The 26,843-nt window shown below is 47.1% G+C and overlaps 1 protein-coding gene across 2 annotated transcripts in view; it reads left to right on the top strand.

The window, feature by feature from the left end:
- commd10 (COMM domain containing 10) overlaps positions 1–24,784 on the top strand; it is a 159,047-nt gene extending 134,263 nt beyond the window's left edge. For both annotated transcript variants that reach the window (XR_005461617.1, XM_038805047.1), the window contains 2 exons: positions 14,931–14,990; positions 23,943–24,784. Coding sequence is in view for 1 of the 2 variants with exons in the window: in XM_038805047.1 (XP_038660975.1) it covers positions 14,931–14,990; positions 23,943–23,981 (99 nt within the window). In the remaining variant the exon portion in view is untranslated. The remainder of the gene's footprint in view (positions 1–14,930; positions 14,991–23,942) is intronic.
- The last annotated feature ends 2,059 nt before the right edge of the window (positions 24,785–26,843 follow it).

Genomic DNA, 26,843 nt, shown 5'->3' with positions numbered 1-26,843 from the left:
CACGACGGTGGCAACCACACCTGGTCACTGCCGTCGTTAACACGGTGTGAGATGCCCGTTTGGGGCTTGTGGGGGGCCTAGAGGGGACTGAGCACCACGACCGTGCTCGGGAGGGGACAGGCCCGCGATCGGTGCCCACCGATCGTCGGCCGGCGTCTCAATGGGACGCACTCTTTCCCCTCCGCCGCCCCGCAAGATCAAGCCGCCACGTCTTGCGGGGCGGCGGAGGGGAAGACGGCAACCGCACATGCGCGGGTTTGCCGTCATCCGTCGTGACGTCAGCCGCCCATGCGCGGGTTGGCGTCAATAGGCGCGTCGGCTGCGTCATTCTCGGCACGCCGGGCCTTGACACCAGCGACATGGCCCCGCGGCCGAGTTTACCGGCACGGCCCTCCTAGCCCCCCCGGCGGGGGGAGAATAGGGGGCCAGGAGAGGCCTCCGACGCCGTTGTGAACCTCTCCACGTTTCACAACGCCGTCGGGCCTTTGGGAGAATTCCGCCCCCTGTACCTCTTACGTTAAATACCTCAATATTTTTATTTTTGTTCAAACTTTCACGTACTTGTGCATTTTTCCCTCAAATGTAATCAATAGGAATATTGTGTTGTTAAATACAAGTTGATGTTACTACTCTATTTTACCTGCCATTATTCTTGTCAGCTTGTGGCTGTGTCAGCTTTTGATTGTACCCATGCATGCCAAGCGAGAGAAATACTACTTTCTGTTATTGCAACAAAGATGTAAGGAACATAAACAAGATGTGTACTTCAGCTGTATAAAACTGCATCAGAGCTTTTTGGCCCATATAGTGACGGCCATGAACTAATTTAAATGCTTGCTAGCGGTTGGACAGTTTGGGCCCGTGCACATTGGAGGCTTTCAGAATGTGCCCATGGTCTTTTTTTATTAGTAGTACAGATGAAAGGAAAGTCTTGCATGCCGACCTGTTGTCCCAGGGCAGTTTGCAACACATATACTAATAATGTAGTCGTTTGCAGTGTAGATTCTCGTACTGGAGATACTGTCAAAAGCTGAACTTTCCTTAAATCCTATCATGGGATTACCCCGCTGCATGGGATTATCCACTTTGACAAAACCTAGGTCTTGCATCAATAATTAAATAATTTTCTGAACTAACATCTAAAATGGATTTCCTTATTTGGGTGGTTTGTTCATGGAAGATGTTTTAATTTGGGTAGATTCAGCAAGTGCAAAGTGGTTATTTGTTTGTTTGTTCTGCTTGAAGTTTGGGTGTTCTCTTGCACATAAATGTCTTGTTTCATATACTTGTGAATATATCATCGTTCCTCAAAATGAATTCATAACTATGATCCATACTGGCTGGGACTGTATTGCTTGCCATCTGTATCAGGAAATGATAGGCTGGATCATGTTCTTTCTCTCAACTGGGTGGAGGAAGAAATCCAAAAATAGACCTGACATTAAACCAGGAAGATATAGCTTTGGGATAGTGCCTGTGGACTGGTTTCATCACTGCCAAGAGCTGGAAATTGCCCTTAAAAAGAAAGTAGGGATGGAAAATGAACGCAACACAGCCTATATGTAAAAAGATGGGTTGTTTTGACAAAAAGAAGCAACTGTGGGAATAACAGTCTTTTGACAACATACAAGACATTATGGTGATGGAAGTCCTTAGAGATGAACGAATGGTTGGTATTCATGTTCATGTGTCTTGGTGTTAGTCAATCACTGTTACATTATTGTGCAGTTGTCTAATTGACTGTCATTATGCTTGTGAAATTCTGCTGAAAATTGTTCTTGCTACTACCTTCCAAAACACATCAAGCATTTCAAATCAATACATCATACATACTGAATTGTCTGGGGGCCATGCTAAAACTTCTTTTGAAGGAAACCACACTTCACTCTGAACAAGTCAATGAAAGAGTAGAATCATGCTTGCACTTCAAGTCTACATTTCATCACTGAAGCGTGAATAGAAAAATCCATTTGGTACCTTATTTTATTTGAATTAATAAAGATGCAGCTGGACTTCCGGTGGCGGCAATGCGGAGCTAAGCCGCACATTCGGCAGCTCCCGCTGAAAACTGACTTTGGGGCTCTTTTCAGGGCCCCCAACAGAACTTTGTCGGCAAATCCCGACGTGGGAAGAGGACATGAGTCGCCCCTACGGTCCTATGGTCCGGACCAGGAGTGGGGTAAGGATAAAAACGGTGGAAGCACCCCTGAAAAAGCGGGGGAAGAAAAACAAAATGGCGCCCGGAGGAGTGGAGGCAGTGGGTGCAGGAGCAGCAGGCGACTCTGCTGCGCTGCTTCCAGGAGCTTAAGGTGGAGCTGCTGGAGTCGTTGAAGGTTACCACCAGAGAGCTGATGGAGGCTCAGACAGTCAAGGGGGCCGCGATCCGGGAGCTGCAGAAGCAGGCCTCCGAAAAGCGGATGAGGCCGTGGCCGTCGCGGGGAAGGTGGAGATGCACAAGACGCTCCATAAAAGGTGGCAGGTGCAGTTCGAGGAGCTGGACAACCGGTCGAGGCGGAAGAATTTGCGGATCCTGGGCCTCACAGAGGGGCTGGAGGGGTCGGACCTGGCGGCCTATGTGGTTGTTATGTTGAACTCGCTGATGGGGGCTGGGTCCTTCCAGGAGCCCCTGGAGTTAGAGGGGGCCCACAGCATTCTGGCTAGGAGGCCCAAGCCGAACGAGCCGCCACGGGCGGTGTTGGTGCGCTTTCATCGGTTCGTGGATCGTGAGTGTGTGCTCCGGTGGGCCAAGAAGGAACGGAGCAGCAGGTGGGAGAACACGGAGGTGCGGATCTTCCAGGACTGGAGTGCGGAGGTGCCGAAGCGGAGGGCCGTATTTAACCGGACGAAGGCGGTGCTCCACAGACGCAGCTTGAAGCTTGGCATGGTGTAGCCGGCGTGTCTGTGGGTCACCTATAAGGATCGGCACCATTATTTTGAGTCCCCGTAGGAGGCGTGGGCCTTAGTTTGAGTCCAGTTTCTCGGCTTACACAGAGGGTCTAAGATGGGGGATGTTGTATAACACTGTACTTGTATTTGCTTGGTTTAATGTAAGATATGGGTTGGCCTTAGGGTGGGTGGGGTGATGTCGTTATGCCTTTTTTGTGTGGGTTTTTCTGTATAGGTCTGGGGGATGGGTTCGGGCAGGGGGGAAAACGGGGAGTTCAGGAAGCTGGTGGGGGGGACTGACAATGGGAGTAGCCCTGGAGGAGGCGGGGCCGGGCAGGGCGAAAGCGTGGGCTTTCTGCGGGGTTCCCGCGCTGGGAGATGGTGGGGGCGGAGTCGGGGCTGAGAAGCGCGGGCCGTTGCTGGCTGTTTTCTTTTCCCGCGCAAGAGAGGGGGGACCCACTGATGGGCACGATGGAGGAGGGGTAGTCCCACGTGGGGAGGAGTCGGAGGTAGGGTGGGAGTCGCCGGGGTCAGCACGGGAGTGCTTTGGAGGGAGGGGCGCAGCTAGGAGGGGTCCTAGCCTGGGGAGGTGGGGGGGAGTTACGGGGTTGCTGCTAAACAGGAAGGAGCTGGAGGATGCAGGGGGTGCTGGAGGGGGGGAGTTGCCCCCGTGGGGAACTTGCAGAGCGGGGGACACTGGCCGGTGGTGGGCAAGGGATGGGTTATGGCTAATCGGCAGGGGAGGGGGGGCAGGGAGCCCTCTGATCCGGCTGATAACCTGGAATGTGAGGGGGCTGAATGGGCCGGTCAAGAGGGCCCGAGTAGTTGCGCACCTGAAGGGGCTGAAGGCGGATGTGGCCATTCTCCAAGAGACACACCTGAAAGTGGCGGACCAGGTTCGGCTGAGGAAGGGATTGGTGGGCCAGGTATTTCACTCAGGGCTGGATGAGAGGAGTCGGGGGGTGGCGATCCTGGTGGGGAAGAAGGTGACGTTTGAGGCGTTAAATGTGGTGGCTGACAGTGGCGGGAGGTATGTGATGGTGAGCGGTAAGCTGCAGGGGGAGCGGGTGGTGTTGGTGAATGTTTACACCCCAAATTGGGACGATGCGAGGTTTATGCGCCGTATGTTGGACCGCATTCCGGACCTGGAGGTGGGGGGCCTGATCATGCTGGGGGGACTTCAACACGGTACTGGATCCTCCATTGGATCGATCCAAGTCCCGGACGGGTAGGAGGCTGGCGGCGGCTACGGTGAGGGGATTTATTGACCAGATGGCGGGGGAGGTGGATCCCTGGAGGTTTGCAAGGCCAAGGGCCAGGGAGTACTCGTTTTTCTCCCATGTGCATAAGGCCTATTCGAGGATTGATTTTTTTTTGTCCTGAGCAGGGGGCTGGTTTCGAGGGTGGAGGATGTGGAATACTCTGCCATTGCCATTTCAGATCATGCCCCGCTCTGGGTGGACCTCGGGCTGGGGGAAGAGAGGGACCAATGTCCGCTCTGGCGCTTGGAGGTGGGGCTGCTGGCAGACGAGGAGGTGGCCGAGAGGGTTCGAGAGGTACCTTGAGGACAACGACAACGGGGAGGTCCGAGTGGGGACGGTCTGGGAGGCATTGAAGGCGGTGACTAGAGGGGAATTGATTTCCATCCGAACCCATAGGGAGAGGGTGGGAGCAGAGGGAGAGACTGATAGGGGAGATGGTGAGGGTGGATAGGAGATATGCGGAGGCTCCGGAGGAGGGATTGCTGGGGGAGAGGCGTAGCCTTCAGGCCAGTTTCGACCTATTGACTACCAGAAAGGCGGAAGCTCAGTGGAAAGCACAGGGGGCGGTGTATGAGTATGGGGAGAAGACCAGCTCCGAAAGCGGGAGGCGGCCAGGGAGATTGGGGGAGTGACGGATAGAGCTGGGAAGGTGGTGCGGAGGGGGGTAGATGTTAATGGGGTCTTCAGGGACTTCTATGGGTAACTGTACCGGTCGGAACCCCTGGTGGAGGGGGGTGGAATGGGGCGCTTCTTGGACAAGCTGCGATTTCCGAGGGTGGAGGAGGAGCAGGTGGAAGGACTGGGGGCGCCGATCGAGCTGGAGGAGGTGGTTAAAGGGATAGGGAGCATGCAGTCGGGGAAGGCGCCGGGGCCGGATGGGTTTCCGGCAGAATTTTATAAAAGGTATGTGGACCTGTTGGGCCCCCTGTTGGTCCGGACCTTTAACGAGACAAGGGAGGAGGGGGGGCTTTGCCCCCAACTATGTCACGGGCGCTGATTTCCTTGATCCTGAAGCGGGACAAGGACCCTCTGCAGTGCGGGTCTTATAGGCCGATTTCGCTGCTAAATGTCGACGCCAAGCTGCTGGCAAAGATCCTAGCCACAAGAATAGAGGATTGCGTGCCCGGGGTAATTCATGAGGACTGTGGTGATCACAAGTTAACTAGATGCAATACAACTGAGCAAACACTAGAGGGGGCACGGGAGAGCCATATAAATAGACGGGGACAGGAAGTGAGGACACACTTCACAGAGGGCAGAACTTGGAGCAGGACAGACACCCACACATACCAGCTAGGAACACTGAAGGTAACCTTAGGAAACAGCTCTGAAGAGAGAACGAACTCACAATAAAGCATCTTCTCCACATTTGAGACTACGAGCTTTATTAAGACACGAGTAACAACACATGGTACCCAGGAGTGGCTTCAGACGCTTACTACAGGACAACTCAGTGGCAGATACAGAAAGCTCAAAATGGCATGGAACTCTCCTACTGGACATTTGACTTTGGAAGACATCGCTAATTCAAGGATGTGGCTTGAATACCCAGAACAGCTGGACCTGACTGGCAATGTAAGAAATGTCTGGAAAAGGTTTAAACAAATGTTTGATTTTCATCTCGTAGCTAATGGAATACAAGAAGCCTCAGACAACATTAAAATAGCAATTCTCACCGCAGGGCCTGTAAATAGGAAAGTGTATAATGGATTTAAATACTCAAAAGATGAAGACAGAAACAGCTTACAAACGTTACTAAACAAATTTGAAGAGTACTGTGAGAAATTTGAACAGCAAGACATACTCAGAGTCCAAACTGCACAGAGACTGAGTGATGCAAAACTTTAAAAATCACGAAAAGAACAAGAAATCGCGAATGAAAAGTACAGATCAAAAAGAAGAAATAACAAGAATTTCTCACAAAGACAAAACGCTGAAACCCTGTCCAAATCGGGAAGAGAAGATTACTTACGAATTTTGGAGGACCGGTCCTGGTGGGAACGAAAAATCGCTGAAATCCGCAAAAAACGCCAAAAAATGGCGTTGGAGCACATTTTGCAGTCTCCGGTAAGCAAAGAACTACAAATGGCGTCTGCGCATGCGCCGGAACCGGAAGCCGCGCATGCGCAGTTTAAAAAAGATCGCGGTGCCGATCGTGATGCGCATGCGCAAGCCGCGCATGCGCAGTCAGAAAAAGTCTTGGTCGCGGATCGTCATGCGCATGCGCAAGCCGCGCATGCGCAATGGACACAGAACCGCACAGGGAAGGAAAGCCGATTTGCGCATGCGCAATTCATTCCTACGCGTGACGTCATGACGTCTGAGCATCCCGACCACGCCCACTTAAAAGGGAAATGCCCGAAAATTGAAAATAAGACACTTAATGTGGTAAACACAAATTTTCTTGCCTCAGAACACAGAAAAACGCCTGAACTTACACCAACAGTTAAAAACAACTTGCACAACACCCTGAAAAAAGCAGTCTGCACCACCCAAAGTGAAGAGAACAAAAAGAATTCCGAAACAACAAAAGATGATTTGTTTTTCGAAGATTACCTCTCAGACATGGCTGAGACAGTCGGATATGCTTATCACAGCATCAGCGACACGGTCGCAAAGTTCAACACGAATCAACTCGTGGTAGAAGAATCCAACCAGGATGATTTGGTTTTCGAAGAATACTACTCAGACATGGCTGAGTCAGTCGGATATGCTTCTCACAGCATCAGCGACACGGTCGCAAAGTTCAACACGAATCAACTCGTGGTAGAAGAAGCCAACGAAAATGAAATGGGTATCAAAGAATACTACTCAGACATGGAGGAGTTATTTGGACATGCTGATCACAGCATCAGCGACACCGTTGCAAAGCTCAACACGACTCTACTCATGGTAGATTAATCCAACACCATGATGCCATGGCAGCTCGTCGATACATTGGATGACAGCAATACCCTAGACGAAGACGACGCCACACAGAGAGCACGGGAAGACTCCACAGAGCGAGCGATGACAGGCTCCACAGTGCGAGTAATGAAAGACTCCAAAAGGGATGCAAGCCAACACTCCCTGGCGAACACCATGCATGAACAAGACCATGCAGGTAAACTCGCAGTATCTGAGCAACCACAAGCAGACTATGAAAGTCTAACAAGCTCACATGAACAAGAAGAAGACAATGCACCTCTACCCACTGCATGCGAAGACAGTGACAAGGTGATCACACTCGACGTACAGGATCACAGCGAGACTGACAGTTCTCAGCTTGTCTGTACCGACGCACAGAGCGCGAACAGTAACAAGGTGATCGCACTCGACGTACAGGATCACAGCGAGACTGACAGTTCTCAGCTTGTCTGTACAGAAGCACAGAGTCGGGCCACCCAACAGTCCAGAGCGACGATGCCGAAAGAAACCATGCAGATTCTGACTCCAGAAGAGGAGCACCTGGAGTCCAGAGAGACCAAGCCAGAAGAAACCATGCAGATTTTGACTCCAGAAGAGGAGCACCTGGAGTCCAGTGAGACAACATCAACGGAAATCATGAAGATTTCAACTCCAGAAGCGGAGCACCAAGAGTCCGGAGACACCACGTCAACTGAAATCTTGCAGATTTGGACTCCAGAAGAGGAGCGCCAGGAGTCCACAGACATCACGTCAATTGTAATCATGGAGGTTTTGACTCCAGAAGAGGAGCGCCAAGAATCCAGGGACACCGCGTCAAATGAAATCGAGAAGAATTTGACTCCGGAAGAGGAGCACCAAGAAAGCAAAGATGAGGAATCCAATTCTCCACAAATGATTGAGGTCACCTGCACCGATGCAACATCAGATCATTCGCACCACTCTCGAGACGAAATGCTCAATGACTCAAATTATCCACTCGGGACACGAATAGAGTATAACAAGAAAAACAAAAGTCAAAAGAAGCACAGCAGAAACGGGACAAACAACAGCAAGAACAAAAGCAACATGAAGCGCGACAAGACCAACAACAATAGCAAGAAGCACAGCAGAAACGAGAACGACAACAGAAAGAACAAAAGCAACCTGAAGCGCGACAAGACAAACAACAAAGTCAGGAACAAAGATAGCGACAACACCAAAGACAGAAACGACAAAAACAGCAACACGAACGGCAACGAAAACAACAAAATCAGGAACAACGACAGTGCCAACACCAAAGACAGAAACGACAAAAACAGCAACAAGTACGGCAACGAAAACAAAAACAGGAACGACAGAAACAACAGCAATGAAACAACGACTTGTACACGATGGTACTACTCGGCGCATGAAGGACAATGCCACAGCACACTGCAAAACGATGACAAGACTACAAACATGTCATGGGATGACAACGAATCGCACAAACTCACGTCTGCTCCAGAACGAGCAAGCACACCAGCATCCAAGGCGGATGAGACAATAAATCAACACCACAAGCACAGAAAAAAGTCCATGCCAGTCAACGTCAGTGAGGTGACCATGCAAACACCTCGGGATGATGCATTGGGTACTTAAAATAACAAGGAACACCAACAACATTCACAGCGGACTTGCAATATCAATATCACCACGTCATCAACAACAAAAAGAAAAAAAAGCTCTGAACAAATTCATCAAGTTTGGACTCATAAATGTTTTTATTAAGATTGGACATATAACTACATTGGCTTTGTACAATATGCAATAGCACCATCACCTGTATAGATACGCATATCATAAGTAACTGTTTTCTACAATTTTCTTTAACGATGTACAGCAAATATGTAAAGAGAAAAAGGGGGATGTGGTGATCGTAGATTTACTAGATACAAAACAACTGAGCAAACACCAGAGGGAGAGCTATAAATACACCGGGACAGGATGTACAATTTTCTTTAACGATGTACAGAAAATATGTAAAGAGAAAAAGGGGGATGTGGTGATCACAAGTTAACTAGATGCAATACAACTGAGCAAACACTAGAGGGGGCACGGGAGAGCCATATAAATAGACGGGGACAGGAAGTGAGGACACACTTCACAGAGGGCAGAACTTGGAGCAGGACAGACACCCACACATACCAGCTAAGAACACTGAAGGTAACCGTAGGAAACAGCTCTGAAGAGAGAACGAACTCACAATAAAGCATCTTCTCCACATTTGAGACTACGAGCTTTATTAAGACACGAGTAACAACACAAGGACCAGACAGGGTTTGTGAAGGGAAGGCAGTTGAATACGAACGTACGAAGGCTCCTCAACATTATTATGATGCCGGCTGTGGAAGGGGAGGCGGAGATAGTGGTGGCATTGGATGCGGAGAAGGCCTTTGATAGGGTTGAGTGGGAGTATCTGTGGGAGGTGTTGGAGAGGTTTGGGTTTGGAGAGGGGTTTATCTGTTGGGTGAGGCTGCTCTACGAGGCCCCGATGGCGAGTGTAGCCACAGATAGGAGGAGGTCGGAGTACTTTTGGCTGTACCGGGGGACGAGACAGGGGTGCCCCCTGTCCCCCTTGCACTTTGCATTGGCGATTGAGCCCCTGGCCATGGCGTTGAGGGAGTCAGGGAACTGGAGGGGCCTGGTGCGGGGTGGGGAGGAGCATCGAGTGTCGCTTTATGCGGACGACCTGTTGCTGTATGTGGCGGACCCGGTGGGGGGGTGCTGGAGGTGATGAGGATTCTTAGTGAATTCGGGGGTTTCTCTGGGTATAAGTTGAACCTGGGCAAGAGCGAGTTGTTCGTGGTGCATCCGGGGGATCAGGAGGAGGGGATTGGTAGGCTCCCACTGAAGCAGGCAGGGAAGAGCTTCAGGTACCTAGGTGTCCAGGTGGCTGGGAGTGGGGGGGCCCTGCACAAGCTCAACCTCACAAGGTTGGTGGAGCAGATGGAGGAGGAGTTCAAGAGGTGGCATATGTTACCGCTGTCACTGGCGGGGAGGGTGCAGTCCGTTAAGATGACAGTGCTCCCAAGGTTTTTGTTCCTGTTCCAGTGCCTCCCCATCCTTATCCCGAAGGCCTTTTTTAGGCGGGTCAACAGGAGTATTGCTGGATTTGTGTGGGCGCGTGGGACTCCGGGGGTGGGGGGAGTGTTCCTGGGGCGGGGGTGGGGGGGGCTGGTGTTGCCCAGCCTCTGTGGGTGTTGTTGGGCTGCCGGCGCGGCGATGGTGCGTGGGTGGGTGGTGGGCGGGGGGGGGGGGGGGGGGGGGGGGGGCAGTGTGGAGGAGGATGGGGGTGGCGTCGTGTGTGGGCGCAAGCCTGGAGGCGCTGGTGCCGGCGCCGTTGCCGCTCCCTTCAGCGGGGTGTACCGCGAGCCCGGTGGTGCGACTGCCCTCGGGATTTGGGGCGGTGGAGACGGCATAGAGGGGAGGTGGGGGGCTCGGTGGGGGCCCTGATCCGGGGGAGCCATCGGTTTGTCCCGGGGAGCATTGATGGCGGGTTTCTGGGCTGGCACGGGGTGGGGGTTGGGGGACCTGTTTGTGGAGGGGAGGTTCGCGAGCTTGGGGGAGTTGGAGGGGGGGTTTGGGCTCCCCCCGGGGAACATGTTTGGGTGCATGCGGGTGAGGACGTTTGGCGGGTGGAGGGGTTCCCCATGCTGCCCCCACGTGGGGTGCGGGACGGGGTGCTCTCGGGGGTGTGGGTTGGGGGAGGGAGGATTTTGGACACATACCGGGTGATGCAGGGGGTGGAGGGACTGGGGGGCGGATGGGAGGAGGAGCTGGGTGAGGAGGGGACGTGGGCGGATGCCCTGGGGAGGGTGGATTCCTCCTTTTCCTGTGCGAGGCTTGGCCTCATGCAGTTCGGGGTGCTGCGTGGGGCCCACGTGGCTGCGACGAAGATGAGCGGGTTTCTCGGGGGCGAGGATGGGTGTGCTGGGTGCTTGGGGGGGTGGAGGGGGGCAGCGAGCCATACCCATATGTTTTGGGCGTGCCCAGCACTGGGGGAGTTTTCGAAGAGGATAGCGGGGGTGGTGTCGAGGGTGGTGGGATCCAGGGTCGGGCCAGGCTGGGGACTCGCAGTTTTTGGGGTTGAAGTGGAGCCGGGGGTGCGGGAGGCGGGGGAGGCCTGTGTCCTGGCCTTTGCGTCCCTAGTGGCCCGGCGGAGGATCTTGCTTCAATGGAAGGATGCGAGGCCCACAAGCGTGGAGACCTGGATCAATGATATGGCGGGGTTCATTAAATTGGAGAAGGTGAAATTTGCCCTGAGGGGATCAGTACAAGGGTTCTTTAGGCGGTGGCAGCCTTTCCTGGACTTCCTGGTGGAACAGCAGGGAAATAGGCCGGCAGCAGCAGCAACCGGGGGGGGGGGGTGTTTGGTTCAGTGGGAGGGAGAACTGTGTACATGGGTTTGTGGGAGGTGGCGGGTGTTATCTCTTTCCCTTTTGTTGTTTGGGTGTTCTTTTGTTTTTTCTTTTGTTTGTAGTTGCTTTTGAAGTTGGATGGGTGTTGTTCTTGGGTTTTTACCACGGTTGTTTTGTTAATATTGTTGTGATGTTTGTATTTTGTAAAAATTTCAATAAAAATTATTTAAAAAAAAAATAAAGATGCAACTAAGACCTTCGAGCAACTGTGCCAATTAAAGTACTGTTCTCGTGCATAATGTTCAATTTCATCTGCATCCCTTTCATCACTATCAAAAGTTGTTGAGAGCAATTGAGAACTGAAAAATATGTTGTGAAGAATAATTTAAGCATTGTATGCAAAAAAACAAATTATTAATTTCAAATATGAGTTGGTTTAGTTTTCTGATAAACTAATTTTCACAATGTTTGGGGCTCCATTTGGTTGTCTAAAGGAGCATTTTCATATTTTTAAAATAAATTTAGAGTATCCAATCAATTTTCTCCAATTATGGGGCAATTTAGCATGGCCAATCCACCCACCCTGCACATCTTTTTGTTGTGGGGACGAAACCCATGCAAAGACAGGGAGAAAAATGCAAACTCCACACAGTGACCCAGAGCCAGGATTGTACCTCCGACCTCAGCGCCATGAGGCAACAGGGTTAACCCACTGCGCCACTGTGCGGCCAAAGGAGCTGTCCAGGCCTTTCTATGAGGAAAACAAGTCAGCCAGTTCCCGATAACTACGGAGTAACTCCTAGTGGTTAGCACTGTTGCTTCACAGCGCCAGGGTCCCAGGTTCAAATCCCAGCTTGGGTCACTGTCTGTGCGGAGTCTGCACGTTCTCTGTGTCTGTGTGTGTTTCCTCCCAGAAGTCCCGAAAGACATTCTGTTAGGTGAATTGGACACTGTGAATTCTCCTTCTGTGTACTCGTGCAGGCGCCGGAATGTGACGACAAGAGCCTTTTCAAGTAACTTCATTGCAAATGTTTTTTTTTAATTTATTTTTTATTTAAATTTATTTTTTAAAAGTTTAGAATATCCAATTCATTTTTTCCAATTAAGGGGCAATTTAGCATGGCCAATCCACCTAACCTGCACATCTTTGGGTTGTGGGGGTGAAACCCATGCAAAGACAGGGAGAAAAATGCAAACTCCACACAGACAGTGACCCAGAGCCAGGATTGTACCTCCGACCTCAGCGCCATGAGGCAACAGGGTTAACCCACTGCGCCACTGTGCGGCCAAAGGAGCATTTTCATGATGAACCATCTCAAAGAATTAGGCTTAATAATTCTGGAATTCATTACAACTGCTTCACTACAAAATGCAAAATGATCTCTAAGAAAATCATAGAATCATCGAATTGACAGTGCAGAAGGCCCATCGAGTCTTCTCCGGCCGTTGGAAAGAGCACCCTACATAAGTCCACACCTCCACCCTACCCCATAACCCAGTAACCCACCCCACCTAAGCTTTTTGGACACTAAAGGAAATTTTGCATGGCCAATCCACCTAACTTGTACATCTTTGGACTGTGGGAGGAAACCAGAGCACCCAGAGGAAACCCACACAGATACGGGGAGAACGTGCAGACTCTGCATAGTGACCCAAGCCGGGAATCGTACCTGGGACCCTGGAGCTGTGAAACAACTTGAATAACTTTCCTGCAAATGATTGATATGGGAAGGTGAAACATTTTTAATTAATGAAATTTTATTTTCTTTGAATACCACTTCATTTCTATTGCTTGTGTGAAATTACCATGAATTAATTTACTCACAATTTTTTTAATTCATCATTGTTTATTCTTTCATGGGGTGTGGGAATCGCTATTGCCCATCCCTAATTGCCCTGGAGGTGGAGGTGGTAAGCTGCCTTCTTGAATCGTTGCAGCCCATGAGGTGTAGATACACCCATGGTGCTGTTAGGGAGGGAGTTCCAGAATTTTAGAACCAGTGCAGAAGGAGGTGATTTGGCCCATCGGGTCTGCACAGACCCTACCTAGGTTTAGGCCCCCACCCTATTCCCTTAACCAAGTAATCCCACCTAACCTAACCTCTAACTTTTTGGGCACTAAGGAGCATGTGATCATGGCCAATCTGTGTAACCACATCTTGGACTGTGGGAATAAACCAGAGCACCCGGAGGAACCCATGCAGACACTGGTAGAAAGTGCAAACTCCACACAGTCACCCGAGGCAGGAATTGAACCTGGGACCCTGGAGCTTTGAGACAGCAGTACAAACCACTGTGCTACCATGCTGCCCCAGCAGTAGGGACGCTGATATGGTTCCAGATTAGGATGATGTATGGCTTGCAGGTGATGGTATTCCTATGCGCCTGTTGCATTTGTCCTTCGAGGTGGGAGAGGTAGTGGGTTTGGAAGGTGTTGTTTAAGGAGCCTTGGTGAATTGCTACAGTGCATCTTGTAATTGGTACACACTGCTGCCACTGTGCATCGATGGTTAGGGGAGTGAATGTCAAAGGTGTGAATGGGATGCCAGCGAAGTAAGATACATGGATGGTATCGAGCCTCTTGAGTGTTGTTGGAGTTGCATTCATCTGGGCAACTCATCTTGCCTTGTAGATGGTGGACAGGCTTGTGAGTTACTGCTGCAGAATTTTCAGCCTGTGGCCTGTTCTTGTAGCCACAGTGTATATGTGGTTGGTCCAGTTCAGTTTCTGGTCAATGATAACCCCCAACATGTTGATAGGGGAAGATTCAGCGATGGTAATGCCTTTGAATCTCATGAGGAGGTGTGTTTGCCTTATTTCATGGAATTCTGTCTTTGATAATGTAATCATTTGAATAAAAATGCAGTAACCCCATTTTAGAATTTTAGAAATTCCATAGCCTGTGTAATTTTTAAATGTAAACCGCATGTTGGATAGGGCCTGTTAACAAATCTAATAGAAATGCAAAGTACTATGGATTCTGGAAATCTTGAAACCATAAACTTGAGAAATACTCCGCAGGTCATCAGGATCAATGGAGAGATACATGGAGTGATGACCATTTATCAGAACTAAATTCTGATGAAGGGTTAATTACCTGAAACATTGTTATTTCTCTCTCCACTATTTAAAAACTCACAGTTCAACCAGGTTGTTGATTTTTAGAGAAGTGCTTAGGATTAATGACTGACTTAAACTTTCCCAAGCAGTGACAGCTGCTGCTATTGTGTGTCCAGTAGGTAATGGGTAATAAAAGATCTGCTTGGAACTGGAAATTACTGCCTAAACACTGAAACGTATTAATCTCTGCTACCTGACACTAAGAGATATATCACGGCCAATTCGTATCATCTCCTAATTCTCTGCAATTCTAACAATTGATGTGTGTATTTGGGCTGCATGGTTTACTATATTTGTAACAAACCAAACTGAATGTTGATTGTTGTGATAGTGAAATGCATTCACTTTTCAAATGATTTATTTTTTGTTTTAAATACAGAATGCAGAAAAGGTGCTGTTGGAATTTAACCATGAGGAACTTTTAGAATTTTACAACAAGGTAAGTAATCCTTTATTTGTGGTAAATCAGTAAATTGACCGACCACTTCCTAGTATTGACTTTACAATAAGCATTAGTAATGGCCAGCATGTTTGCCATTTACTGTGGGAAGAGTTTTTCATCTTGATTGAATATTCGCTTTATTTTTAAGAGTGCCATCTGTCTTAAAGAAAGCCTTTGTTGACTCCCCGGTAGATGAGCTAATTTATCTTAAGAATTGTTGAGGTTTTAAGGTAGGCCTCTGGGTTTATTTTAGTCTGTTCAAAAGACTATTACCCCTCAGAATTGGGGAGGGCGCCCCTGGCAATGTTTCTGATCATGCAGTCCTTGCTGAAAGCACACATGGAGATGTTTGGTGATTGTGAATCCACCCCCTCTCCACCTTTAAGAAGGGCAGCTTGCTGAGTTGCAACTTAACAGGTACTCGGGGCATTTTAACATTCCAGTCTTCATCTGTGAGCCCTCACCAGTGAGTGGCAGTAGCAGTCTATCTGACTGGAGATGGTATCACAGTTGACCTTAATCCTGTTTGCACTGTAAGTTCACATGGACCTGTAAAAGCTTGTAACATTGATAATGATCAGGAGCAAGAGTCTGAGCTGATTCCTCTCCACCCATCCCAAAAGGCCTAAAGCCAAGTGTAATGTCGCCACCAATACTGAAATCCGACAACTAAGTAAAAACTGGAGATTGAAATTGATACTTCCTCTCTGTATATCTCAGTTAGTCGTAGGATAAACTCATTGGGTGAATGGGGAAGCCTGTGGAGTTGCTTTCTAAATTTAGTTTTTCCATATTGCCTTTCAAAATGTAACAACAGCCACTACAGGATCAAGTCACACTCCACTCAGCTCCCAATTTGAGCCATGTTGCACTGATCAGAAAAACATTCATAAAAGCATAAATGCTTGTTCTCCAGCAACTCATGGTGACAGCTACATGGTAGTGCTAACTGGTTGCCTGGGAGTAAGACAGGCTAGTAAACATGCTGCAAATAATGGCCACAGTGATTAGCACTGCTGCCTCACAGCACTAGGACCCGGGTTTGTTTCTGATCTTGGATGACTGTGTGGACTTTGCACTTTCTCCCCACATCTAGTACTCTTCGGGAGGGTTTAAACTAATTTGGCAGGGGAATGGGAACCGGATCTGTAGTCCAGCAACTAAGGAAGCCGATATTCAGGACGCCAAAGCACGTAGTGATGCAGTGGGGAAGGTAACACTGACAAAGGAGAGTACTTGCAGGCAAGGAGATGGGTTGAAGTGTGTATACTTTAATGCAAGAAGTATCAGGAATAAGGTGGGTGAACTTAAGGCATGGATCGGTACTTGGGACTACGATGTGGTGGCCATCACAGAAACTTGGATAGAAGAGGGGCAGAGATGGTTGTTGGAGGTCCCTGGTTATAGATGTTTCAACAAGATTAGGGAGGATGGTAAAAGAGGTGGGGGGGATGGCATTGTTAATTAGAGATAGTATAACAGCTGCAGAAAGGCCGTTCGAGGGGGATCTGCCTACTGAGGTAATATGGGTTGAAGTCAGAAATAGGAAAGGAGCAGTCACCTTGTTGGGAGTTTTCTATAGGCCCCCCAATAGCAGAGATGTGGAGGAACAGATTGGGAAACAGATTTTGGAAAGGTGCAGAAGTCACAGAGTAGTAGTCATGGGTGACTTCAACTTCCCAAACATTGAGTGGAAACTCTTTAGATCAAATAGTTTGGATGGGGTAGTGTTTGTGCAGTGTGTCCAGGAAGCTTTTCTAACACAGTATATAGATTGTCCGACCAGAGGGGAGGCCATATTGGATTTAGTACTTGGTAATGAACCAGGGCAGGTGATAGATTTGTTAGTGGGGGAGCATTTTGGAGGTAGTGACCACAATTCTGTGACTTTCACTTTAGTTATGGAGAGGGATAGGTGCGTGCAGCAGGGCAAGGTTTATAATTGAGGGAAGGGTAAATACAATGCTGTCAGACAAGAATTGAAGTGCAGAAGTTGGGAACATAGGCTGTCAGGGAAGGACACAAGTGAAATGTGGAACTTGTCCAAGGAACAGGTACTGCGTGTCTTTGATATGTATGTCCCTGTCAGGCAGGGAAGAGATGGTCGAGTGAGGGAACCATGGTTGACAAGAGAGGTTGAATGTCTTGTTAAGAGGAAGAAGGAGACTTGTGTAAGGCTGAAGAAACAAGGTTCAGACAGGGCGCTGGAGGGATACAAGATAGCCAGGAGGGAACTGAAGAAAGGGATTAGGAGAGCTAAGAGAGGGCATGAAAAATCTTTGGCAGGTAGGATCAAGGAAAACCCCAAGGCCTTTTACACATATGTGAGAAATATGAGAATGACTAGAGCGAGGGTAGGTCCGATCGAGGACAGTAGCGGGAGATTGTGTATTGAGTCTGAAGAGATAGGAGAGGTCTTGAACAAGTATTTTTCTTCAGTATTTACAAACGAGAGGGGCCATATTGTTGGAGAGGACAGTGTGAAACAGACTGATAAGCTCGAGGAGATATTTGTCAGGAAGGAAGATGTGTTGCGCGTTTTGAAAAACTTGAGGATAGACAAGTCCCCCGGGCCTGACGGGATATATCCAAGGATTCTATGGGAAGCAAGAAATGAAATTGCAGAGCCGTTGGCAATGATCTTTTCGTCCTCGCTGTCAACGGGGGTGGTACCAAAGGATTGGAGAGTGGCGAATGTCGTGCCCCTGTTCAAAAAAGGGAATAGGGATAACCCTGGGAATTACAGGCCAGTTAGTCTTACTTCGGTGGTAGGCAAAGTAATGGAAAGGGTACTGAGGGATAGGATTTCTGAGCATCTGGAAAGGCACTGCTTGATTAGGGATAGTCAGCACGGATTTGTGAGGAGTAGGTCTTGTCTTACAAGTCTTATTAACTTCTTTGAGGAGGTGACCAAGCATGTGGATGAAGGTAAAGCAGTGGACGTAGTGTACATGGATTTTAGTAAGGCATTTGATAAGGTTCCCCATTGTAGGCTTGTGCAGAAAGTAAGGAGGCATGGGATAGTGGGAAATTTGGCCAGTTGGATAACAAACTGGCTAACCGATAGAAGACAGAGAGTGGTGGTGGATGGCAAATATTCAGCCTGGAGCCCAGTTATCAGTGGCGTACCGCAGGGATCAGTTCTGGGTCCTCTGCTGTTTGTGATTTTCATTAACGACTTGGATGAGGGAGTTGAAGGGTGGGTCAGTAAATTTGCAGATGATACGAAGATTGGTGGAGTTGTGGATAGTGAGGAGGGCTGTTGTCGGCTTCAAAGAGACATAGATAGAATGCAGAGCTGGGCTGAGAAGTGGCAGATGGAGTTTAACCCTGACAAGTGTGAGGTTGTCCATTTTGGAAGGACAAATATGAATGCGGAATATAGGGTTAATGGTAGGGTTCTTGGCAATGTGGAGGAGCAGAGAGATCTTGGGGTCTATGTTCATAGATCTTTGAAAGTTGCCACTCAAGTGGATAGAGCTGTGAAGAAGGCCTATGGTGTGCTAGCGTTCATTAGCAGAGGGATTGAATTTAAGAGCCGTGAGGTGATGATGCAACTGTACAAAACCTTGGTCAGGCCACATTTGGAGTACTGTGTGCATCCTGGTCACCTCATTTTAGGAAGGATGTGGAAGCTTTGGAAAAGGTGCAAAGGAGATTTACCAGGATGTTGCCTGGAATGGAGAGTAGGTCATACGAGGAAAGGTTGAGGGTGCTAGGCCTTTTCTCATTAGAATGGAGAAGGATGAGGGGAGACTTGATAGAGGTTTATAAGATGATTAGGGGAATAGATAGAGTAGACAGTCAGAGACTTTTTCCCCGGGTGGAACACACCATTACAAGGGGACATAAATTTAAGATAAATGGTGGAAGATATAGAGGGGATGTCAGAGGTAGGTTCTTTACCCAGAGAGTAGTGGGGGCATGGAATGCACTGCCTGTGGAAGTAGTTGAGTCGGAAATGTTAGGGACCTTCAAGCGGCTATTGGATAGGTACATGGATTAGGGTAGTATAATGGAGTGTAGGTTAACTTCTTAAGGGCACCACGGTAGAATTGTGGATAGCACAATTGCTTCACAGCTCCAGGGTCCCAAGTTCGATTTCGACTTGGGTCACTGTCTGTGTGGAGTCTGCACATCCTCCCCGTGACTGCGTGGGTTTCCTCCGGGTACTCCGGTTTCCTCCCACAGTCCAGAGATGTGCAGGTTGGGTGGATTGGCCATAAAAAATTGTCCACAATTTTATGATTAACCTAGGACAAAAGTTCGGCGCAACATCGTGGGTTTCTTCTATGCTCTGGTTTCCCCCCACAGTCTTTCGGCAGATTTGGTCGATTGGTCAATAGCAATGCGCAGGGTTAAGGGGATTTGGCGGGGCAGTGGGCCTAGGTAGAGTGTTCTTTCGGAGGGTCGCTGCAGACACGATGGGCCAAATGGTCGTCTCCTGCACTGTAGGGATTCTATGGAAATATAACACTTTATGTTTTGTCAATGGTGCTAGGCAATAGATCCCTTCAACAAAGTATTTGGTACCTGGAAAAGAAAAAAAGGCTTCGTTATCCGGCGTTACAGATGCCTGGTCAGCTCTCAACAGTGGCAAAAGAGACTGGACCACAACCATAACTGTTTTAAGTTTTATGATGGTGCAGAAAGATTGATTTGTTCCAGGAGTGATAATATAATAAAGGGGGCTTGGTTATTTTATAAACATGCTTTATTAAAGCAAAAGAAAACAATAATTAACTTTTAAACTTCAACTCTAACACTAATGGATTACATGTTGTTTCTTAACCTTAACACACCCATTCCCATTAAGCTGCACTTTAACAGAACGAAAGAGAAAATGCTGGAAAATCTCAACAGGTCTGGCAGCATCTGTAGGGAGAGAAAAGGGCTAACGTTTAGAGTCCAATGACTCTTTGTCAAAGCTAACAGTCCGAGAAAATGGGAAATATTCATATAGTGGAGTGAGAGTGAAAGATGAGTCATAGCCACAGAAACCCAGGGAAACCGGGTACTAATGACCACAGAAACCAAGGGGAAATAGTGCTAATGGCCGTCCCCAGAGAGTACAAAAGATGTGAACGGTCAAACAGCAGGGAAACTAACATCAGAGGATGAACTGTAGATGTGGGGGAGGGGAAGTGGGGAAGCAAAGAGGAGAAAGGTGAAGGAAAGGTGGATAAGATTGGGGGAGGGAATTAAATATATATTAAGAAAGAAGGAAATGGTTAAAGACAGTTAAAATGAAATGGGATGAAAATAAATGAGTTGAGGTGGGATAGAGCTGATGATCTGAAGTTGTTGAATTCGATGTTCAGGCCGGAAGGCTGTAGTGTGTCTAACCGGAAGATAAGATGTTGTTCCTCCAGTTTGCATTGAGCTTCATTGGAACATTGCAGCAGACCAAGAAAAGTCATGTGGGCATGGGAGCAGCGTCTTTTGTTAAAATGGCGAGCAACAGGAAGGTCAGGGTCCTGAATGCGCACAGACCGAAGATGCTCAGCAAAGCGATCACCCAGTCTGCGTTTGGTCTCTCCAATACAGAGGATAGACCAATATAGATATGTGGTGGTCTCTATATCGGAGAGACCAAACGCAGACTGGGTGATCGCTTTGCTGAGCATCTTTGGTCTGTGCGCATTCAGGACCCACATGTCTGTTCCATGCCCACATGTCTGTTCTTGGCCTGCTACAATGTTCCAGTGAAGCTCAACGCAAACTGGAGGAACAACATCTCATCTTCCAGTTAGGCACGCTACAGCCTTCCAGCCTGAACATCAAATTCAACAACTTCAGATGATCAGCTCTATCCCACCTCGACCCATTTGTTTTCATCCCATTTCATTTTAACTGTCTTTTACCATTTCTTTCTTTCATAATATATATTTAATTCCCTCCATCTTATCCACCTTTCCTTCACCTTTCTCCTCTTTGCATCCCCTTCCCCTCCCCCCACACCTACACTTCATCCGTTAGTTTCCCTGCTGTTTGACCTTTCACATCTTTTTTTCTCTCTGGGGACTGCCATTAGCACTATTTTCCCCTTGGTTTCTGTGGCTATTAGCACCCAGTTTCCCTGGGTTTCTGTGGCTGTGACTCATCTTTCATTCTCACTCCACAGTATAAATATTTCCCACTTTCTCTGTCTGTTAGATTTGACAAAGAGTCATTGGACTCGAAACGTTAGCTCTTTTCTCTCCCTACAGATGCTGCCAGACCTGCTGAGATTTTCCAGCATTTTCTCTTTCGTTTCAGATTCCAGCAACCGCAGTAATTTGCTTTGATCCACTTTAACAGCTCTCATGCCAATTACACAGGTTGTCATGTGAATGTCCCTTTAAGAAAGGTTTTTGTCTTATCACATGGCTTCAGTGATGTCATTGTATGGATGGAGCTGGCTGTAGCTTTGAGGTTTTGAGCTTCAGTTTAGACTCCGACGAAGAAAGCAATGTTTTGCCTGTTTCTCTCTATTTTCAGTTTAAATATCTGTTCCAGTAAAACACATTGGTTGTGGCTACCTGCTTTGATGACTTAAAAGATATAGTTTGCTTTCCGGAAGGAGTTTGAATCTGCTGGGTGAGACTGCATCAAAATCTTAGGGAAAGGATCAGTCCCATTCAAGTGGGAATGCAGAGTGTTGGCCATGCCCTTAAATAGGTTTTTGGTTTATCGGATTTTGTTATTGAATTGGAACAGTTAAGGGGGAATTAATTAAGTGTTATACATAGATTACTGTAATTGTGTGTGTCTTTATATTTGTAATTGATTATTGTGTTTTTATATATACTATATTCTTAGAATAAACCTTGTTTTGATTAAAGTGTCTCGGGAGTCTGATGAATCACTTTTGAGGCGAGGGCTTTTGTGCTTATCCTAGCCAAATTCAACATAAAGGTTGTACAGTCAGGTGAATTCCATAATAACACTTTGGAGTTTCTAAGCCTTGGCTCATATCAAGGGTGACAAAAGCAATAGCTGGATTTACAAAGTAATCTTTCTTCTGTTAGGGGCATTTGTTCAGAACCCGTTTCCACAGCCACTGTGGCATCCCTCATGATGTCTCTCAGCCGATTACCAAAGCCTTCTCCTCTACCTGTTCAAAATAGGATTCTTTTTCTCTCTCTCACGGGATGCTCTGCCCAGCCCCTCAAACAAAAGTTCTCTTAGCTGTTTTATCGCCCATTCCTATTTATACAAAAGAGCAGAGCCACGCTGTTGATATACAACCAACCTCATTTTGAAGGACAAAGAGGTCATCAGACTCTGTAATGGGCTAATAACTAATCAGACAGGAGTGTCCTGAAGGATAATGGATCTGGGGTATCCTGTGTATTCCCAATGACGTGTTTACATCTGACTGGGACAGTGTAACTTGGCTAGGTGTGGAAAAAAAAATTATAAAAATCACTGGTACAGTGTAGGAGCAACAGCCAGTTTGCACACTGCAAGCTTCCATTAGCAGCAATGTGATTGTCCACATTTCTTTTTATAAATTTAGAGTACCCAGTTATTTTTTACTCCAATTAAGGGGCAATTTAGGGAGGCCAAACAATCTAACCAGACCATCTTTGGGTTGTGGGGGTGAAAACCACGCAGACACAGGGAGAATGTACAAACTCCACCAGGACCGGGATTCGAATCCGGGTACTCAGCGCCGCAGTCTCAGTGCTAACCACCCTGTGATTGTCTACTTTTGTGATGTTGATTGAAGATTAAATATTAGTCGGGATGCCAGGGATAACTCCCCTGCTCAACTGAAATAATGCAACATTTTACACTCACCTGAGAGGGCAGCCAGGGCCTCAGTTTAGCATCTCAACTTAAATTCTGTACTTGCAACAACCCCTCAGTATTGCACTGGATTGCCAGACTTCATTCTTGTTCTCATGCCCTGGCGTGGAACTTGAACCCCAAACCTTCTAACTAGGAGACACGAGTGCTATCAACTGAACCATGGCTGGCAATGCCATAGACCTACCGTTTATTTATCCTAGCGGCCCTGGTACTTGCAGGTCATGGAGTCCTGATGTAGGTTAGTTTTCAGGTCTCAGGCATGGGCCTCCTTTTCTTGCATTCGCTGTCCTTGGGCGGGATTCTCCGACCCCCGCCGTGTCCCGAATTCTCCCCACCCCCGAGATTCGGCGGGGGCGGGAATCGCGGCGGGCCCCCGCGGCGATTCTCCAGCCCGCGATGGGCTGAAGTCCCGCCGCTGACGGGCCTCTTCCGTCGGCGTGGATTAAACCACCTACCTGACCGGCAGGATTGGCGGCGCGGGCGGGCTCCGGGGTCCTGGGGGGGGTCGCTGGGCGATCTGACCTCGGGGGGGTGCCCCCACGGTGGCCTGGCCCGTGATCGGGGCCCCCCGGCTGGTGTGGCGCCAAAGGCCGTTCACGCCAGCCATCGAAGTGGGAACCACTCCGGCGTGGGCCTAGCCCCTCAATGTGAGGGCTTGGTCCCTAAAGGTGCGGTGCCCCACCGGGTAGGGGAGAATCACGGCCCTTGTTCTTTTCCTTTGAGATATATAACACTTTCCCTCCTTAGAGTTCCTTATCCACAATGAAAATTTCATTACAGTAGCCTCAAAGACACCAACTTCCATTTACGTTCTCATCCTAAAATTTAAAGAAAATTGGTTGTTTTGTAAATGTTTTAAAATTATATGCTAGCATATTTTACTATTCATTTTCTAAGCATTAAGATCCTTTACAACTCTTAATATTAGATGTTATTGTATGTTAAGAAGGTGTGATTTATGTAATTTAATATGTTTTGCTAGGGGCTGTGTTTTAGAGACCTGAACATGAGGCAAGTTGGATTAATTACGCTGCTTCAAATTCTATCATGCTGTCTGCAGTTGACCATAAGCATTGCACCTCCTACATTCTTTGCATTTAAGATGACAGTTGTATCGCTCAATAGCACTAACATTTGTTTATTTTTCTACAGTTGGAAATAATGCAAACACAATTGGATGCTCTTACATGAACAAGATGGACTGATCCTCCAAAAGTGCACTTGTCTTTTGTACATTTGATAAATGAGGAATTGTCATTTCACGCTACTGCAGAAATCGAACATACTATTTCCATCAAGTAATACAGCATTGTTGTAAAGTTCGCAGTTTTGGATGTCTTCACAAATCAATGGTTCTTGGCTTTCCCAAATTGTTATGTTAAATCCAATAGCTCTTTAACTGTTTACCAATTCTCTAAACAATGCCCTGGACTAAGTCAGGATTATTGACATCAGTTAAGGATGCTTTGATGTTCTAACCATGATGTGAGTTTGGTTTATTCACTGGCAGTTTGGGAAAGGATATATTTGGTTTGAAAATTAAACAGATTTGTTATATAGCTTTAGAAGGGATTGAACAGAAATAATGGTTTCCATTTGGTATTGTAAAAGTCTGGATGATTGATGGATCTAGCCTTTACTTTCCTCTCATATATTTCAGCCAATTGACCCTTTAGCATAACAGCACATACATATGTCTGCTACTAATTAATTCCATGCCATTGATATAGCAAACACTTCTACCAAATTTCATCTCATGAAATTAATCATTTTATTTTTTGTTCATACATTATGGTAAATGTGGCATGCTTCAAAATATTAAATAATAGTTGAAATATGTACGATTTGTATTGCCTGCTGAATTAAGATGTCAGAATAACCTTGTTAGTGAATTGTGAATAGTAATGAACTTTCAGGCTAAATGTAGTTATGATTGAAATCCAAGTTTCTAATGGAATTACTTGCATACGCTGAAATAAATACCGAATTGTTGATTTGCGGTGTGAATAGTTTAACGTACAATGACGAGATATCAATTTGGTATAGATTGCATCGCCCCTACATTTATGGTCATGGCATTACAAGGCACAATGATTTATAGATGACCTTTGTATTTGTGACATGAATGATTCTTCTTTCCATTCTGTGTTGGTAAAGACCTGCCCCATTTAAATTGTATTCTTGTTGGATCTTTAGGTTTTTTTTATGGTCTCCTGTCTTTAACTGATTCTTTAAGCAACATAAGGTTAAATATCACAGGATGCTATAAATAATCTAATTTTAAAATATTTGGTTATTTTTTGTTCATCCTAATGAGGAATTTTGGTGGGATGAATTTCCTTTGTATTCCAGTACTCCAGATACAGTGTAAAGCTAAACAGCTAATTTGCCATCGGTGAGGTTTTCAAATGTTTTTATGTCATCCAATTAAGAATGGCAAGCGGACTCTTGAATCTGAAGGACTAATTAGAGGCCTTGCAGATTGAAGGTTACAGCTGGATTCCACAGCAGATAAGTGAGGGAGAAGTTGCTTCACAATTGAGGTTCCAACCTTTTCAAAGTTTAAATTAGAAACTATCTTTGCAGCAACCAAGCCACCACTGTGTATGGGGGGAGGTGATGGAGGCATCCCTCGAAAGGGCAACCTGCGGCTACTGCTGCTCAACCAAGTCTCATGCTGAGAGCCCAGACTTCAATCAGTCTGTTCAAACAGTGCACGCAAAGGAAAACATTGCTCGACTGAAAGCTTTTTTTTCTTGGATCTACTTTGTCAATGGGTCAGTGTTGATTAACACAAGATAAAGAGGTATTAAGTGCTTGTTTCTGCATTTAATACTTAAAAGGTTTGGTTGATTGACACTTTTAAAGGGTTGTGGTAACAGAATATTTTTTAAGTAAATTATGAATGGCTGTTTTTTTTGTTCAGCTTTTCCATCAATGCTGTTCTTACTGTAGGGTTCATTAGTTATGTACTGGCGAATGGGAATGGAAGTGTGATAAGTTGGTTTGGAGGACATGATGGGTCATTTGGGGTGGCTAGAATGGCTTGGGTTGGCATGAGTTCATCCAGGCGCACATCACACCTTTCCAGGCACTTATTCCTGAGGTGGGCATGCCATCCTACCTAGAAATGTAACTTGCAGTACCAGCCTTTAACATGAAAACCCAGTTCAGGAGCAGCATGGTGACCCAGTGGTTAGCACTGCTGCCTTACAGCGCCAAGGTCCCAGGTTCAATCCCGGCTCTAGGTCACTGTCCGTGTGGATTTGCACATTCGCCCCATGTTTGTGTGGGTGTCGTCCCGACAACCCAAAGATGCACAGGGTAGGTGGATTGGCCATACTAAATTGCCCCTTGATTGGAAAAAATGAATTTGATACTCGTAAATTTAAAAAAAACATGAAAACCCAGTTCAAAAACTCCACCTTTAGAGGGCATTTCTTACTGAACTGTTTCCATTTACCACACTAACGATCCTCAGAATTCCTTGCAATGGGAGAGCTATATTTTGGACAAATCCTTGCACCACAAATTCACCCCAGAGATTGCAAGAATTTATTTCACATAGGACTTTGCAGTTGGTAGAAGGAAGAAACTGTACTTGTTCCTGGAGATAAAATGTCCTCTCCAATCCACTCTGTCACACTACATTTATGCAAAAGCATGCAGATTCTCTGGAGTAAAACTAAAAAATTCTGGAAACACTCAGCAGCTCTGGCAGCATCTGTGGAGAGGGAAACAGTGTTCACGTTTCAGGTCAGTGACCTTCCAGGAGACATGTACGCAAATGCTTGAGAAGGTGAGTGTGACCTTTTTTGTCTTGACTTGCATCGTTGGCAAGACCCTGGCTGAGCTTATTTTACTTCATCACATTCATCAAAATGTAGACATGTATTTGTTTTTGAAAGGGTCCAGGCTGATAAAATGGTGGAAAACATGATATTGTTTGGAAAAGAATCATTTTTTGTCAAAATGTTGTGATCGATGAGCTGTGATTGTACCATGTTTTTGTAAAGGAGAAAAGGTTTGCTAATCATTCATTCAGGATGTGAA

This window comes from Scyliorhinus canicula, chromosome 8, assembly GCF_902713615.1.
Source record: "Scyliorhinus canicula chromosome 8, sScyCan1.1, whole genome shotgun sequence".
Taxonomy (NCBI): domain Eukaryota; kingdom Metazoa; phylum Chordata; class Chondrichthyes; order Carcharhiniformes; family Scyliorhinidae; genus Scyliorhinus; species Scyliorhinus canicula.
Note: the sequence above shows the minus strand (reverse complement) of the source record. Positions and strands in the feature narration are given on the sequence as shown.